This window comes from Petromyzon marinus, chromosome 56 (genome assembly GCF_048934315.1).
Source record: "Petromyzon marinus isolate PM22_M1 ecotype Great Lakes invasive population chromosome 56, UKy_Petmar_22M1.pri1.0, whole genome shotgun sequence".
Classification (NCBI taxonomy): domain Eukaryota; kingdom Metazoa; phylum Chordata; class Hyperoartia; order Petromyzontiformes; family Petromyzontidae; genus Petromyzon; species Petromyzon marinus.
In genome coordinates this window covers 8,506,599-8,522,393 of record NC_133722.1, presented here as the reverse complement: position 1 = coordinate 8,522,393, position 15,795 = coordinate 8,506,599, and the positions used below count along the sequence as shown (strand labels likewise).

At 52.8% G+C, this 15,795-nt stretch overlaps 1 protein-coding gene across 1 annotated transcript in view; it reads left to right on the top strand.

Moving 5' to 3' along the window:
- The window catches only part of LOC116954770 (src kinase-associated phosphoprotein 2-like), a 53,076-nt gene extending 49,698 nt beyond the window's left edge, over positions 1-3,378 (top strand). Inside the window, exon 12 of the mRNA XM_032975555.2 lies at positions 2,129-3,378. Within this exon, the coding sequence (XP_032831446.1) occupies positions 2,129-2,221 (93 nt within the window). The 3' untranslated portion in view covers positions 2,222-3,378. The remainder of the gene's footprint in view (positions 1-2,128) is intronic.
- Positions 3,379-15,795: the final 12,417 nt, after the last annotated feature.

Here is a 15,795-nt window from a genome sequence, read left to right as displayed (position 1 = left end):
CGTAGCCAACCGCGGAGGTGCAGGGGAAGGACAACAAACTACGGGTCTCTGTGTGAGTCTATGGGTCTCTGTGTGAGTCTATGGGTCTCTGTGTGAGTCTATGGGTCTCTGTGTGTGTCTATGTGTCTCTGTGTGAGTCTATTGGTCTATGTGTGGGTCTTTGTGTGTCTGTGTCTCTGTGTGAGTCTATGGGTCTCTGTGTGAGTCTATGGGTCTCTGTGTGAGTCTATGGGTCTCTGTGTGTGTCTATGTGTCTCTGTGTGAGTCTATTGGTCTATGTGTGGGTCTTTGTGTGTGTCTGTGTCTCTGTGTAAGTCTATGGGTCTCTGTGTGAGTCTATGGGTCTCTGTGTGAGTCTATGGGTCTCTGTTTGAGTCTATGGGTCTCTGTGTGATTCTATGGGTCTCTGTGTGAGTCTACGGGTCTCTGTGTGAGTATATGGGTCTCTGTGTGAGTCTATGGGTCTCCGTGTGAGTCTATAGGTCTCTGTGTGAGTCGATGGGTCTCTGTGTGAGTCTATGGGTCTGTGTGTGTGTCTATGGGTCTCTGTGTGAGTGTATGGGTCTCTGTGAGTCTAGGGGACTCTGTGTGAGTCTATGTGTCTCTGTGTGAGTCGATGGGTCTCTGTGTGAGTCTATGGGTCTCTGTGTGAGTCTATGTGTCTCTGTGTGAGTCGATGGGTCTCTGTGTGAGTCTATGGGTCTCTGTGTGAGTCTATGGGTCTCTGTGTGTCTATGGGTCTCTGTGTGAGTCTATGGGTCTCTGTGTGAGTCTATGTGTCTCTGTGTGAGTCGATGGGTCTCTGTGTGAGTCGATGGGTCTCTGTGTGTGTCTATGGGTCTCTGTGTGGGTCTATGGGTCTCTGTGTGAGTCTATATGTCTCTGTGTGAGTCTATGTGTCTCCGTGTGAGTCTATTGGTCTATGTGTGAGTCTATGGGTCTCTGTGTGGGTCTATGGGTCTCTGTGTGAGTCTATGTGTCTCTGTGTGAGTCTATGGGTCTCTGTGTGAGTCTATGGTCTCTGTGTGCGTCTATGGGTCTCTGTGTGAGTCTATGTGTCCCTGTGTGAGTCTATGTGTCTCCGTGTGAGTCTATGGGTCTCTGTGTGAATCTATGGGTCTCTGTGTGAGTCTATGGGTCTCTGTGTGAGTCTATGGGTCTCTGTGTTAGTCTATGTGTCTCTGTGTGAATATATGGGTCTCTGTGTGAGTCGATGGGTCTCTGTGTGAGTCTCTGTACATATGTTGAACTTCTTTCACATTTTACGTAGCCAACCGTGCTCATCGGAGGTGCACGGTGGAAGGACAACAGACTATGAACACCACGACGGAGCAGTTCTAAAGTAATGAGTTGATGTTCGTCTCATCCTGGCCACCGACGCACAGAAAAGCCACCGTTATATTTTTGGGTGGTTTGCAATTTCATTGAGCGAACTCGAGCCGTGAGAATTTAGAGGCGTTGGGTTCCGACTGCGACGCGACACACACAGCCCCGTGTCGGAGGGACAGGGCCCACCGCTCCCTCTCACTCCCTCTCACTCTCTCTCTCTGAGGTCAGCACAATCGCTCTCCTTCACTCGTCACCTTCCCACAGACTGCGTCCCTCCAGCGATGAGACTCATTCGTCAACGTTCGATCCAAATCACCCATCGCCCACCCTCCCTCCCTCCCCTCCATCCCTCCTTCACCTCCCCTCCTTCTGTCCCCTCCCTCCCCTCCCCTCCTTCCCAATTGCCTGCATACCAGGCGAGGTAGTTAACATCTCCTAGCTACCTTGATGATGATGATGAGAGAGAGACACGGAAAGTCCAACTATACAGCGGGCGTCAGTGTCGGGATCGAACCCACGACCTCCTGTATACCAGGCGAGGTAGTTAACATCTCCTAGCCACCGTGATGATGAGAGAGACACGCAGACTCCAAATATACAGCTGCAGGCGTCAGTGTCGGGATCGAACCCACGACCTCCTGTATACCAGGCGAGGTAGTTAACATCTCATAGCCACCGTGACACCCCACGGGAGCGCGTGGGTTCGACCCCGACCCCTGACGAAGCGTAGCTAACCCACCCTCACCCCCACCACGTCCCACCCCCCCACCGCCTCTGTACCCCCCCCCCCCCCCGCAAGGAGTACGATGCGTTCCGCTGGTGGGTGGGAGAGGCGAACGGCTCCGTGGGCCTGGTCCCCAAGGACTACCTCATGGCGGCCTACGACACCTAGAGCACGCCACGCGGACTCTCCCCCACGTGACACTCCCCCACGTGACTCTCCCGCACGCGACTCTCCCCCACTTGACTCTCCCCCACGTGACTCTCCACCATGCCACTCTCCCCCACGTGACTCTCCCCCACGCGACTCTCCCCCACGTGGACTCTCCCCCACGTGACTCTCCCCCACGCGACTCTCCCGCTCGCGACTCTCCCCCACGCGACTCTCCCCCACGTGACTCTCCCGCACGTGACTCTCCCGCACGTGACTCTCCCCCACGCGACTCTCCCCCACGTGACTCTCCCGCACGCGACTCTCCCGCACGTGACTCTCCCCCACGTGACTCTCCCCCACGTGACTCTCCCCCACGCGACTCTCCCCCACGTGACTCTCCCCCACGTGACTCTCCCCCTCGTGACTCTCCCTCACGTGACTCTCCCCCACGTGACTCTCCCCCACGTGACTCTCCCGCACGCCACTCTCCCGCTCGCGACTCTCCCCCACTTGACTCTCCCCCACGTGACTCTCCCCCACGTGACTCTCCCGCACGTGACTCTCCCGCACGTGACTCTCCCGCACGTGACTCTCCCCCACGTGACTCTCCCCCACGCGACTCTCCCCCACGTGACTCTCCCGCACGCGACTCTCCCGCACGTGACTCTCCCCCACGCGACTCTCCCGCACGTGACTCTCCCCCACGCGACTCTCCCGCACGCGACTCTCCCGCACGTGACTCTCAAATAGTGACGACCCCAAATAGTGACAACACCAAACCCCATCCTCGTCGTGCTGCTGCTGTTGCTGCTGTTGCTCCTGCTGCTGCTGCTGTTGCTCCTGCTCCTGTTGCTCCTGTTGCTGCTGTTGTTGCTGTTGCTCCTGTTGCTGCTGTTGTTGCTGTCACAAACCCCCGCAACGGCTTTAAACGGCAGGGGCGGCCCCTCGCCCAGCCCACGCCGACCGATGTCTCGTCGACGCGGACAGCGGCCCACGCACTGCCCGATTATGGCAGTAGCAAAAGTGGCTACTACATAAATAGTAGTAGCTACTACTACATAAATAGTAGTAGCTACTACTACATAAATAGTAGTAGCTACTACTACATAAATAGTAGTAGCTACTACTACATAAATAGTAGTAGCTACTACTACATAAATAGTAGTAGCTACTACACGTGTACATGTGTAGTAGCTACTACAACATAAATAGTAGCTACTACATGTGTAGTAGCTACTACTACATAAATAGTAGTAGCTACTACTACATATGTAGTAGTAGCTACTACATGTGTACATGTGTAGTAGCTACTACAACATAAATAGTAGCTACTACATGTGTAGTAGCTACTACTACATAAATAGTAGTTACTACATGTGTAGTACTACATGTGTAGTAGTAGCTACTACATAAATAGTAGTAGCTACTACATGTGTAGCAGCTACTACAACATAAATAGTAGTAGCTACTACATAAATAGTAGTAGCTACTACATAAATAGTAGTAGCTACTACATAAATAGTAGTAGCTACTACATGTGTAGTAGCTACTACAACATAAATAGTAGCTACTACATGTGTAGTAGCTACTACTACATAAATAGTAGTTACTACATGTGTAGTAGCTACTACAACATAAATAGTAGTAGCTACTACATAAATAGTAGTAGCTACTACATGTGTAGTAGTAGCTACTACATAAATAGTAGTAGCTACTACATGTGTAGCAGCTACTACAACATAAATAGTAGTAGCTACTACATAAATAGTAGTAGCTACTACATAAATAGTAGTAGCTACTACATGTGTAGTAGCTACTACATGTGTACATGTGTAGTAGCTACTACAACATAAATAGTAGTAGCTACTACATGTGTAGTAGTAGCTACTACATAAATAGTAGTAGCTACTACATGTGTAGCAGCTACTACAACATAAATAGTAGTAGCTACTACATAAATAGTAGTAGCTACTACATAAATAGTAGTAGCTACTACATGTGTAGTAGCTACTACATGTGTACATGTGTAGTAGCTACTACAACATAAATAGTAGTAGCTACTACATGTGTAGTAGTAGCTACTACATATGTAGTAGCTACTACATGTGTAGTAGTAGCTACTACACATGTAGTAGTAGCTACTACATATGTACTACAAATGTAGTAGCCACGAACCCCGCATTTTCAAGGGCCCCGCGCTAAATGCTTTCAAGCTATCAATTCCGGTATCAGTGACTCTGCACTTGCTTTACTACTATAGTACTATATTGCCTTCGACTTTTACGAACGACTGGGTGTTTAAGGTTAGGCATTTGTCTACCATCTGGCTGTATAGAAAATAAAAAAAAATACAATTACCTTCCTATGCAAGTGGAAAATGCGTGTTTTAATTTAGAGCCCCTTTATAACATCACGTGCTACAGGCCTCGCACTTAGCTTCATCCGGCACTGGGCCTGCGCCTCTGAAACTGAGTGAAGAAAATCAAACCCTTATCCTGACCCTGACCCTCCAACAATGACCCTGACCCCAGTGCTGACCCACTACCCCCCCCCCCCACCACTCACCCCTCCACCACCAAACCCCCCCCACCGCCCCCCCCCCTTCATCCTCGCAGCAGCAGCGGCGGCTTTTGGCTCGACCGCGGCACAAGGACGGCGCCCTCGCGCACGCGCGCTCCTGCGGACGTCTGGAACGCTCTGCCCACCGCCAACAAACGGCACGCTCCGTTGGCTTACAGCATTGGGCCCCGACACGAAGTGGGGTGTTGGGCTTGAGGGGAGGGGAGACCCTTTAATGGCATCATCAGTGTACCCCCATGACCTGCCCACAGGGCTTCTCGCCGAGGCTGGGCTCTGGCAGAAGAACTTAATTGAGAGATGAATTAGGGAAGAGACTTAAGGCGGCCGATACTAATTGTCCTCGGGGCGAGTTGTGGTGTCGCGTTTTGCTACAGGGATGTGGGGGTGTTGGAGGAGGAGGAGGAGGAAGGGGGGTAGGCAAATGGTGAACAATCGTCAACTCGCTTTTCGCGCTCCACGTGAGTTTGTGTGTGCTGGGAGCTGCGTTGAGCTGAGTTCTGTTGCGAGTTGGACGAGGAGTCTGTGCGTGTTGTGCTGCGTAGCCAATGGTCACATTGAGAAGGCGTTCTCGCTACACGGAGACCCACAGACTCACACAGAGACCCACACTCACACAGAGACCCACACTCAGACAGAGACTCACACAGAGACCCACACTCAGACAGAGACTCACACAGAGACCCACAGACTCACACAGAGACCCACAGACTCACACAGAGACCCGCAGACTCACACAGAGACCCGCAGACTCACACAGAGACCCACAGACTCACACAGAGACCCACAGACTCACACAGAGACCCACAGACTCACACAGAGACCCGCAGACTCACACAGAGACCCGCAGACTCACACAAAGACCCACAGACTCACACAGAGACCCACAGACTCACACAGAGACCCACAGACTCACACAGAGACCCACACTCACACAGAGACCCACACTCACACAGAGACCCACAGACTCACACAGAGACCCACAGACTCACACAGAGACCCGCAGACTCACACAAAGACCCACAGACTCACACAGAGACCCACAGACTCACACAGAGACCCACAGACTCACACAGAGACCCACTCACACAGAGACCCACACTCACACAGAGACCTACACTCACACAGAGACCCACAGACTCACACAGAGACCCACAGACTCACACAGAGACCCACAGACTCACACAGAGACCCACAGACTCACACAGAGACCCACAGACTCACACAGAGACCCGCAGACTCACACAAAGACCCACAGACTCACACAGAGACCCACAGACTCACACAGAGACCCACAGACTCACACAGAGACCCACTCACACAGAGACCCACACTCACACAGAGACCTACACTCACACAGAGACCCACAGACTCACACAGAGACCCACAGACTCACACAGAGACCCACAGACTCACACAGAGACCCACAGACTCACACAGAGACCCACAGACTCACACAGAGACCCACTCACACAGAGACCCACAGACTCACACAGAGACCCACAGACTCACACAGAGACCCACAGACTGACACAGAGACCCACAGACTCACACAGAGACCGACACTCACATAGAGACCCACAGACTCGCACAGAGACCCACACTCACACGCAGAGACCCGCAGTCTCGTGTGGCGTGTCGGCCTTCATAGGTGGTGCTACTCACGAACAGCATTTGCCCCCAACGGGCTGTTACAGGCTATACGGCGAACCTTTTTCTGTGTACGCGTCGCAACAAATAAAGAAAAAGATCCCCCATAAAGCCTTAACAGACTGTTGGGGCAAGTGCTGTTAGCGAGCGCCTACGAAGACCGGCACGGCACACGAGGGGGTGGGTGGCCAACACCCACGCCCGACCGCCTTTGTCTCCCCCAGAGGCCGGGTCGACCTAGGTGTGGGGGGGGGGGCAGGACCGGTTAAGATAATCGTCACCGGTGTTGGTGGCCGTGAGCAGGAATCGAACTCGGGTCACCGGGGTTCGCAGCCCAGCCTAGCGCTGGCCGCTACTACACTACCGCTCCCCACGCTCGCAAACCACGCACCCACGTGGCTCCCCATCCACCATCCCCAGAATTAAACGAGGAGACTTCTCCGGCCTTTCGTTTCCTCTCTCTCTTCCGTGTCCCTTTACTTTCCCGGCACGCCAAGGTTAATTAGATTTCCTTGACTTTGTGGGGGGGGGGGGGCGGTGAGGGAATCGCACTAATTAAAGCCCCTTAATGAACCTTCTTTGAGAAATTAAAGAGGCAGCAATTCTATCGCAGGCGTCCACACGCCGTGCGTCTTACCAACACGTTTTTTCTGCTGCCGCCGCCGCCGCTACCGCCGCCGCTGCTTCTGCTGAAGAGAATGATGACGGTGGTGGTGGTGGTGGGAGTGGGGAGGGTGGGGGGGGAAAGCAGCCCCCCACCCCCCCCGACTTCTTTAAATAATTTTTTTTTGTGCTGAGCGAGAGATAAATTAGGATAATTGATGTCACCTTCTTACACGCGGAACGTGTCACCTTCTTACACGCGGAAAGTGTCACCTTCTTAGACGCGGACAGTGTCACCTTCTTAGACGTGGACAGTGTCACCTTCTTACACGCGGAACGTGTCACAGTCTTACACGCGGAAAGTGTCACCGTCTTACACGCGGAAAGTGTCACCTTCTTAGACGCGGACAGTGTCACCTTCTTACATGGGGAAAGTGTCACCTTCTTAGACGCGGAAAGTGTCACCGTCTTACACGCGGAAAGTGTCACCTTCTTACACGCGGAACGTGTCACCTTCCTACACGCGGAAAGTGTCACTGTCTTAAACGTGGAAAGTGTCACCTTCTTACACGCGGAAAGTGTCACCGTCTTACACGCGGAAAGTGTCACTGTCTTAAACGTGGAAAGTGTCACCTTCTTACACGCGGAACGTGTCACCTTCTTACACGCGGACAGTGTCACCTTCTTACACGTGGAAAGTGTCACCTTCTTACACGCGGAAAGTGTCACCTTCTTACACGCGGAATGTGTCACCTTCTTACACGCGGAAAGTGTCACCTTTTTACACGCGGACAGTGTCACCTTCTTAAACGCGGACAGTGTCACCTTCTTACACGCGGACAGTGTCACCTTCTTACACGCGGAAAGTGTCACTTTCTTACACGCGGAAAGTGTCACTGTCTTAAACGTGGAAAGTGTCACCTTCTTACACGCGGACAGTGTAACCTTCTTACACGTGGAAAGTGTCAACTTCTTACACGCGGAAAGTGTCACCTTCTTACATGCGGACAGTGTCACCTTCCTACACGTGGAAAGTGTCACCTTCTTAGACGCGGAACGTGTCACCTTCTTACATGCGGACAGTGTCACCTTCCTACACGTGGAAAGTGTCAACTTTTTACAGGCGGAAAGTGTCACCTTCTTAGACGCGGAAAGTGTCACCTTCTTACACGAGGAAAGTGTCACCGTCTTACACGCGGAACGTGTCACCGTCTTACACGCGGACAGAGTCACCGTCTTACACGCGGACAGTGTCACCTTCTTAGACGCGGAACGTGTCACCTTCTTACACGCGGAAAGTGTCACCTTCTTACACGCGGAAAGTGTCACCGTCTTACACGCGGAAAGTGTCACCTTCCTACACGTGGAAAGTGTCACCTTCTTACACGCGGAACTTGTCACCTTCTTACACGCGGACAGTGTCACCTTCTTACACGTGGAAAGTGTCACCGTCTTACACGCGGAAAGTGTCACCGTCTTACACGCGGAAAGTGTCACCTTCTTACACGCGGAAAGTGTCACCTTCTTACACGTGGAAAGTGTCACCTTCTTACACGTGGAAAGTGTCACTGTCTTAAACGTGGAAAGTGTCACCTTCTTACACGCGGAAAGTGTCACCATCTTACACGTGGAAAGTGTCACCTTCTTACACACGGAAAGTGTCACCTTCTCACACGTGGAAAGTGTCACCGTCTTACACGCGGAAAGTGTCACCTTCTTACACGCGGAAAGTGTCACCTTCTTACACGTGGAAAGTGTCACCTTCTTACACGCGGAAAGTGTCACTGTCTTAAACGTGGAAAGTGTCACCTTCTTACACGCGGAAAGTGTCAACATCTTACACGCGGACAGTGTCACCTTCTTACACGCAGAAAGTGTCACCTTCTTACATGCGGAAAGTGTCACCGTCTTACACGCGGAAAGTGTCACCGTCTTACACGTGGAAAGTGTCACCTTCTCACACGTGGAAAGTGTCACCTTCTTACAAGCGGAAAGTGTCACCTTCTTACACGCGGAAAGTGTCACCTTCTTACACGCGGAAAGTGTCACCGTCTTACACGCGGAAAGTGTCACCTTCTTACACGCGGAAAGTGTCAACTTGTTACACGCAGACAGTGTCACCGTCTTACACGCGGAAAGTGTCACCGTCTTACACGCGGAAAGTGTCACTTTCTTACACGCGGAAAGTGTCACCGTCTTACACGCGGAAAGTATCACCGTCTTACATGCGGAAAGTGTCACCTTCTTACACGCGGAAAGTGTCACCTTCTTACACGCGGAAAGTGTCACCTTCTTTCACGCGGACAGTGTCACCTTCTTACACGCGGAAAGTGTAACCTTCTTACACGCGGAAAGTGTCACCGTCTTACACGCGGACAGTGTCACCTTCTTACACGCGGAAAGTGTCACCTTCTTAGACGCGGAAAGTGTCACCTTCTTAGACGCGGAACGTGTCACCTTCTTACACGTGGAAAGTGTCACCTTCTTACACGCGGAAAGTGTCACCTTCCTACACGCGGAAAGTGTCACCGTCTTACACGCGGAAAGTGTCACCTACTTACACACGGAAAGTGTCACCTTCCTACACGTGGAAAGTGTCACCTTCTTACACGCGGAACGTGTCACCTTCTTACACGTGGAAAGTGTCACCTTCTTTCACGCGGAACGTGTCACCTTCTTACACGTGGAAAGTGTCACCTTCTTACATGCGGACAGTGTCACCTTCTTACACGCGGAAAGTGTCACCTTCTTAGACGCGGAAAGTGTCACCTTCTTAGACGCGGAAAGTGTCACTTTCTTACACGCGGAAAGTGTCACCTTCTTACACGCGGAAAGTGGCACCTTCTTACCCGCGGAAGTGTCACTTTTTTACACGCGGAAAGTGTCACCTTCTTACACGCGGAAAGTGTCACCTTCTTACAGGCGGAACGTGTCACCTTCTTACACGCAGAAAGTGTCACCTTCTTACACGTGGAAAGTGTCACCTTCTTACACGCGGAAAGTGTCACCTTCTTACACGCGGAAAGTGTCACCTTCTTACAAGCGGAAAGTGTCACCGTCATACACGCGGAAAGTGTCACCTTCTTACACGCGGAACGTGTCACTTTCTTACACGCGGAAAGTGTCACCTTCTTACACGCGGAAAGTGTCACCGTCTTACACGCGGACAGTGTCACCGTCTTACACGCGGAAAGTGTCACCTTCTTACACGCGGAACGTGTCACCGTCTTACACGCGGAAAGTGTCACCATCTTACACGCGGAACGTGTCACCGTCTTACACGCGGAAAGTGTCACTGTCTTACACGCGGAAAGTGTCACCTTCTTACACGCGGAACGTGTCACTTTCTTACACGCGGAAAGTGTCACCTTCTTACACGCGGAAAGTGTCACCGTCTTACACGCGGAAAGTGTCACCTTCTTACACGCGGAAAGTGTCACCGTCTTACACGCGGAAAGTGTCACCTTTTTAGACGCGGAAAGTGTCACCGTCTTACACGCGGAACGTGTCACCGTCTTACACGCGGAAAGTGTCACCTTCTTACACGCAGAAAGTGTCACCGTCTTACACGCGGAACGTGTCACCGTCTTACACGCGGAAAGTGTCACTTTCTTACACGCGGAAAGTGTCACCGTCTTACACGTGGAAAGTGTCACCGTCTTACACGCGGAAAGTGTCACTTTCTTACACGCGGAACGTGTCACCGTCTTAAACACAGACAGTGTCACCGTCTTACACGCGGAAAGTGTCACCTTCTTACACGCGGAACGTGTCACCGTCTTACACGCGGAAAGTGTCACCATCTTACACGCGGAACGTGTCACCGTCTTACACGCGGAAAGTGTCACTGTCTTACACGCGGAAAGTGTCACCTTCTTACACGCGGAAAGTGTCACCTTCTTACACGCGGAAAGTGTCACCGTCTTACACGCGGAAAGTGTCACCTTCTTACACGCGGAAAGTGTCACCGTCTTACACGCAGAAAGTGTCACCTTCTTAGACGCGGAAAGTGTCACCGTCTTACACGCGGAACGTGTCACCGTCTTACACGCGGAAAGTGTCACCTTCTTACACGCAGAAAGTGTCACCGTCTTACACGCGGAACGTGTCACCGTCTTACACGCGGAAAGTGTCACTTTCTTACACGCGGAAAGTGTCACCGTCTTACACGTGGAAAGTGTCACCGTCTTACACGCTGAAAGTGTCACTTTCTTACACGCGGAACGTGTCACCGTCTTAAACACAGACAGTGTCACCGTCTTACACGCGAGTCACTCAGGGGGAGGCGAAGTCCACAGACCCTGCTGAGCCGCGAGATGTTACCCCTCTCGCCTGGTATGCAGGAGTTCGTGGCTTCGATCCCTGACCCTGACGCCTTGCCTGCTGTATATTTGGAGTTTGCGCGCGTGTGTGTGTTTGTCGCTCTCTTTATTGTCACCATGGGTTATATTTTGTCACCCTCCACATTTTAGAACAAACGCCACGCGCTACGAGTATGTGACTACAGCTTTTCCACCACACGCTCGTGTGATGATAAGCCCACCCCATCCGTGCGGGAGATGGAGCAGTGGGTACCAGCAGCTGATCCAGGTGGATGGTTTGTGGCTCGCAGAGGCGGATCGTGGGAGGTGAAGGTGCCGCGTGTGTGTGTTTGTCGCTCTCTTTATTGTCACCGTGGGTTATATTTTGTCACCCTCCACATTTTAGAACAAACGCCACGCGCTACGAGTATGTGACTACAGCTTTTCCACCACACGCTCGTGTGATGATAAGCCCACCCCATCCGTGCGGGAGATGGAGCAGTGGGTACCAGCAGCTGATCCAGGTGGATGGTTTGTGGCTCGCAGAGGCGGATCGTGGGAGGTGAAGGTGCCGCGTGTTGGTCGTGGGTTCCATCCCGATCCTGACCCCTGTTGTATATTTGGAGTCTGCGTGTCTCTCTCTCTCATCATCATTGTCACGTTGGCTAGGAGATGTTAACTACCTCGCCTGGTATACAGGAGGTCGTGGATTCGATCCCGACCCTGACGCCTGCTGCTGTATATTTGGAGTTTGCGTGTCTCTCTCTCTCATCATCATCACGGTGGCTAGGAGATGTTAACTACCTCGCCTGGTACGCAGGAGGTCGTGGGTTCTATCCCATCCCTGACGCCTGCTGCTGCATATTTAGAGTTTGCGTGTCTCTCTCTCTCATCATCATCACGGTGGCTAGGAGATGTTAACTACCTCGCCTGGTATTCAGGAGGTCGTGGGTTCGATCCCGACCCTGACGCCTGCTGCTGTATATTTGAAGTTTGCGTGTCTCTCTGCCGGTGGTCGCGTGGATTTTTCTCCGGGTCCTCCTCGCGTTTCCCTCCACATTTACAATCAACATCACCACGCGTTTGGAGTATTTGGCTGCTGTACACTTGCACGTGATGTTGATGATGATGAGCTCACTTCGTTGAGCTATCATTTGTGATAGCCAGGTCGCTTCTGAAACAAGAGTTCAATAGCTCAGTAGGACCTTACCTGGTAAAATAAAAAAAAGGTTAGTTTTAACCCTTGATAACCTGGGTTCGAGCCCTGGCTCTGGGTGTCTCTTTATCTCTCTCGGAAGGTTCATCATCAGAATATTTATTCATACTGGATGAATCCGATGAGCTATGAAGCTCTTTTTCACAGATGGCAGACACACTGAAAAAGGGAACCGCTGAGACCCTGGCTTCGAGCCCTGGGTCCGGGTGTCTCTCTCTCTCTCTATCTCTCTCGAAAGGTTCACAATGGTCGCGTCAACGAAACTGAGCCGGCAACAGTTGAGCGCCTGGGTTCGAGTCCTGGGTCTCGGTCTGTCTGTCTGTCAGCGGCTTCGTAATGGCTGTGTCAAGGGCAACGAGAAGGCTACTGCTGAGAAACCTGGGTTCGAGTCCTGGGTCGGGTTATCGCCTTTTCTCGGAAGAGTTCATATCGGACGTGTGCGGAGACACGGACCCCCGGGCACTGTTGATTTGAACAACCTGGGTTCGATTCCTGCATGGGTCGGGGTATCTCTCTCTCTCCGTTTCATCGGGGTTCACGATGACCGTGGCATTGTGGGTTCGACGCTCGGTCACGGCTAACATCAGTGGCGAGTGACGAGTGAAATAAGTCCCGGGGTATTGCCCTCCCGTGCCACCTTCACCGACGTCCGTTGCGGGGGGGGGGTGGCCTCATTCATTAGACAATGAAGACACCCTTTAAAACGATCTCGTCTCTTTCCTGTCTGTGTCAGACCCAGATATTTGGCGATAACGACTGATAGAGACCCTTTAAAGGGAATGAATGTGTCTCACCCTCCCTCCTTCATCCCCCCACTCCCGCCCCTTCCACCCCCCCCCCCACCTCTTTATCCCTCCCTCTTTCCCTGCCTGGTTGGGAAGCGTGACTCGGTGTGAGAATGAGTCGAGGAGAGAGCGCGTGGGGTGAGCGAGTGATTGAGAGTGATTTTAGTAGGTGGGTGGGGGAGTGAGTGAGAGAGTGAGAGAGTGAGTGGGTGAACGAGCAGGTGAGTGAGTGGATGAGTGCGTGGGCGAGCGAGAGAGCGAGTGAGTGGGTGAACGAGCAGGTGAGTGAGTGGATGGGTGCGTGGGCGAGCGAGAGAGTGAGAGAGTGAGTGGGTGAACGAGCAGGTGAGTAAGTGGATGGGTGCGTGGGCGAGCGAGAGAGTGAGTGAGTGGGTGAACGAGCAGGTGAGTGAGTGGATGGGTGCGTGGGCGAGCCAGAGAGCGAGTGAGTGGGTGAACGAGCAGGTGAGTGAGTGGATGAGTGCGTGGGGGAGCGAGAGAGTGAGTGAGTGGGTGAACGAGCAGGTGAGTGAGTGGATGGGTGCGTAGGCGAGCCAGAGAGCGAGTGAGTGGGTGAACGAGCAGGTGAGTGAGTGGATGAGTGCGTGGGGGAGCGAGAGAGTGAGTGAGTGGGTGAACGAGCAGGTGAGTAAGTGGATGGGTGCGTGGGCGAGCGGGAGAGTGAGTGAGTGGGTGAATGAACGAGCAGGTGAGTGAGTGGATGGATGTGTGGGCGAGCGAGAGAGTGAGTGGGTGAACGAGCAGGTGAGTGAGTGGATGGGTGCGTGGGTGAGCGAGGGAGTGAGTGAGTGGGTGAACGAGCAGGTGAGTGAGTGAGTGAGTGGATGAGTGCTTGGGCGAGCGGGAGAGTGAGTGAGTGAGTGGGTGAACGAGCAGGTGAGTGAGTTGGTGGGTGAGTGGTCGACTGAGTGAGTTAGCGAGTGAGCCGATGGTTTCGGAGCGGGCGGGCGTGCGCGTGGATGCGTTGGTAGGTGAGCGACTTAGCGATTTGACCGAGTGGGTAACACAAGCGATCGCTTTGACAAAGTGGATGATTAGGGGAGTGAGCGGGCGGGTGAGTGAATACGTCAGTGATGTATGGGCGAGTGAGTTGGGTGCGTGCGTTAGTGAGTGGGCGAGTGTGGCCGGCAGCAGCACTTGCCCCAACCAGTCTGCGTGAGCTACCCTGGGGGTCTTTGACTTTGTACACGTGTGTTTGTGCTGACTTCCCCCAAGCTATGTGATTGAGGCTGGGGAGGGGTGGGGGTGGGGTGGGGGGCAGGCGGGGGGGGGAACGGCAGGAGGGGGGGCAGTCGGGGGGGGGAGGGATTGGGGGGAGGGGTGGGAGGGGTGGGGGGAGGAGGGGGGGCAGGCGGGGGGCTATTCCCCCTCTAATTAATTGACCGTTCGTCCCAACTCATCTGGCTGTCAATCACGGCCTCTCATTTACCTCCCCCCCCCCTAATTAATGGGATCCATTAATTAGCCTCGAGGGTTCATTAACGCAACTGACGGGCGCAGAGGGGTGAGACGCAGAGACACGGGGGAGAGAGAGAGAGGGAGAGTGATGTCTGTACTCTGGGTAAGTTGTTGGACTTCTTTCGCACCGCACGCCGATTGGAGGCGCGGGGGAAGGACAACCAACTAAACACTCAAAAGGCAAAAGCGCCAAAGAGTAACGCAAAAGGCACTGCTAAAGAAACGAGTTTTCAATCTAGACGTCCTAATATCGAATAGAAGAGCGTTCCAGACGGCCCCAGAAGAGCATCTGAGAGCGCGCGATGCAGCGGCCGTCCTTGTTCGATGGCCAGTCAAGAAAGAGAGAGACACAGAGAGAGACACATAGGGAAAGAGAGACACACACACGCATAGACACACACACAGACACACACACAGACACACACACAGACACACACACGCATAGACACACACACAGACACACACACAGACACACACACGCATAGACACACACACAGACACACACACAGACACACACACGCATAGACACACACACAGACACACACACGCATAGACACACACACAGACACACACACGCATAGACACACACACAGACACACACACATAGACACACACACAGACACACACACAGACACACACACGCATAGACACACACACAGACACACACACAGACACACACACGCATAGACACACACACAGACACACACACAGACACACACACGCATAGACACACACACAGACACACACACGCATAGACACACACACAGACACACACACGCATAGACACACACACAGACACACACACATAGACACACACACAGACACACACACGCATAGACACACACACAGACACACACACATAGACACACACACAGACACACACACGCATAGACACACACACAGACACACACACGCATAGACAGACACACACGCATAGACACACACACAGGATAGACATAGAGAGACACACAGATAGACACA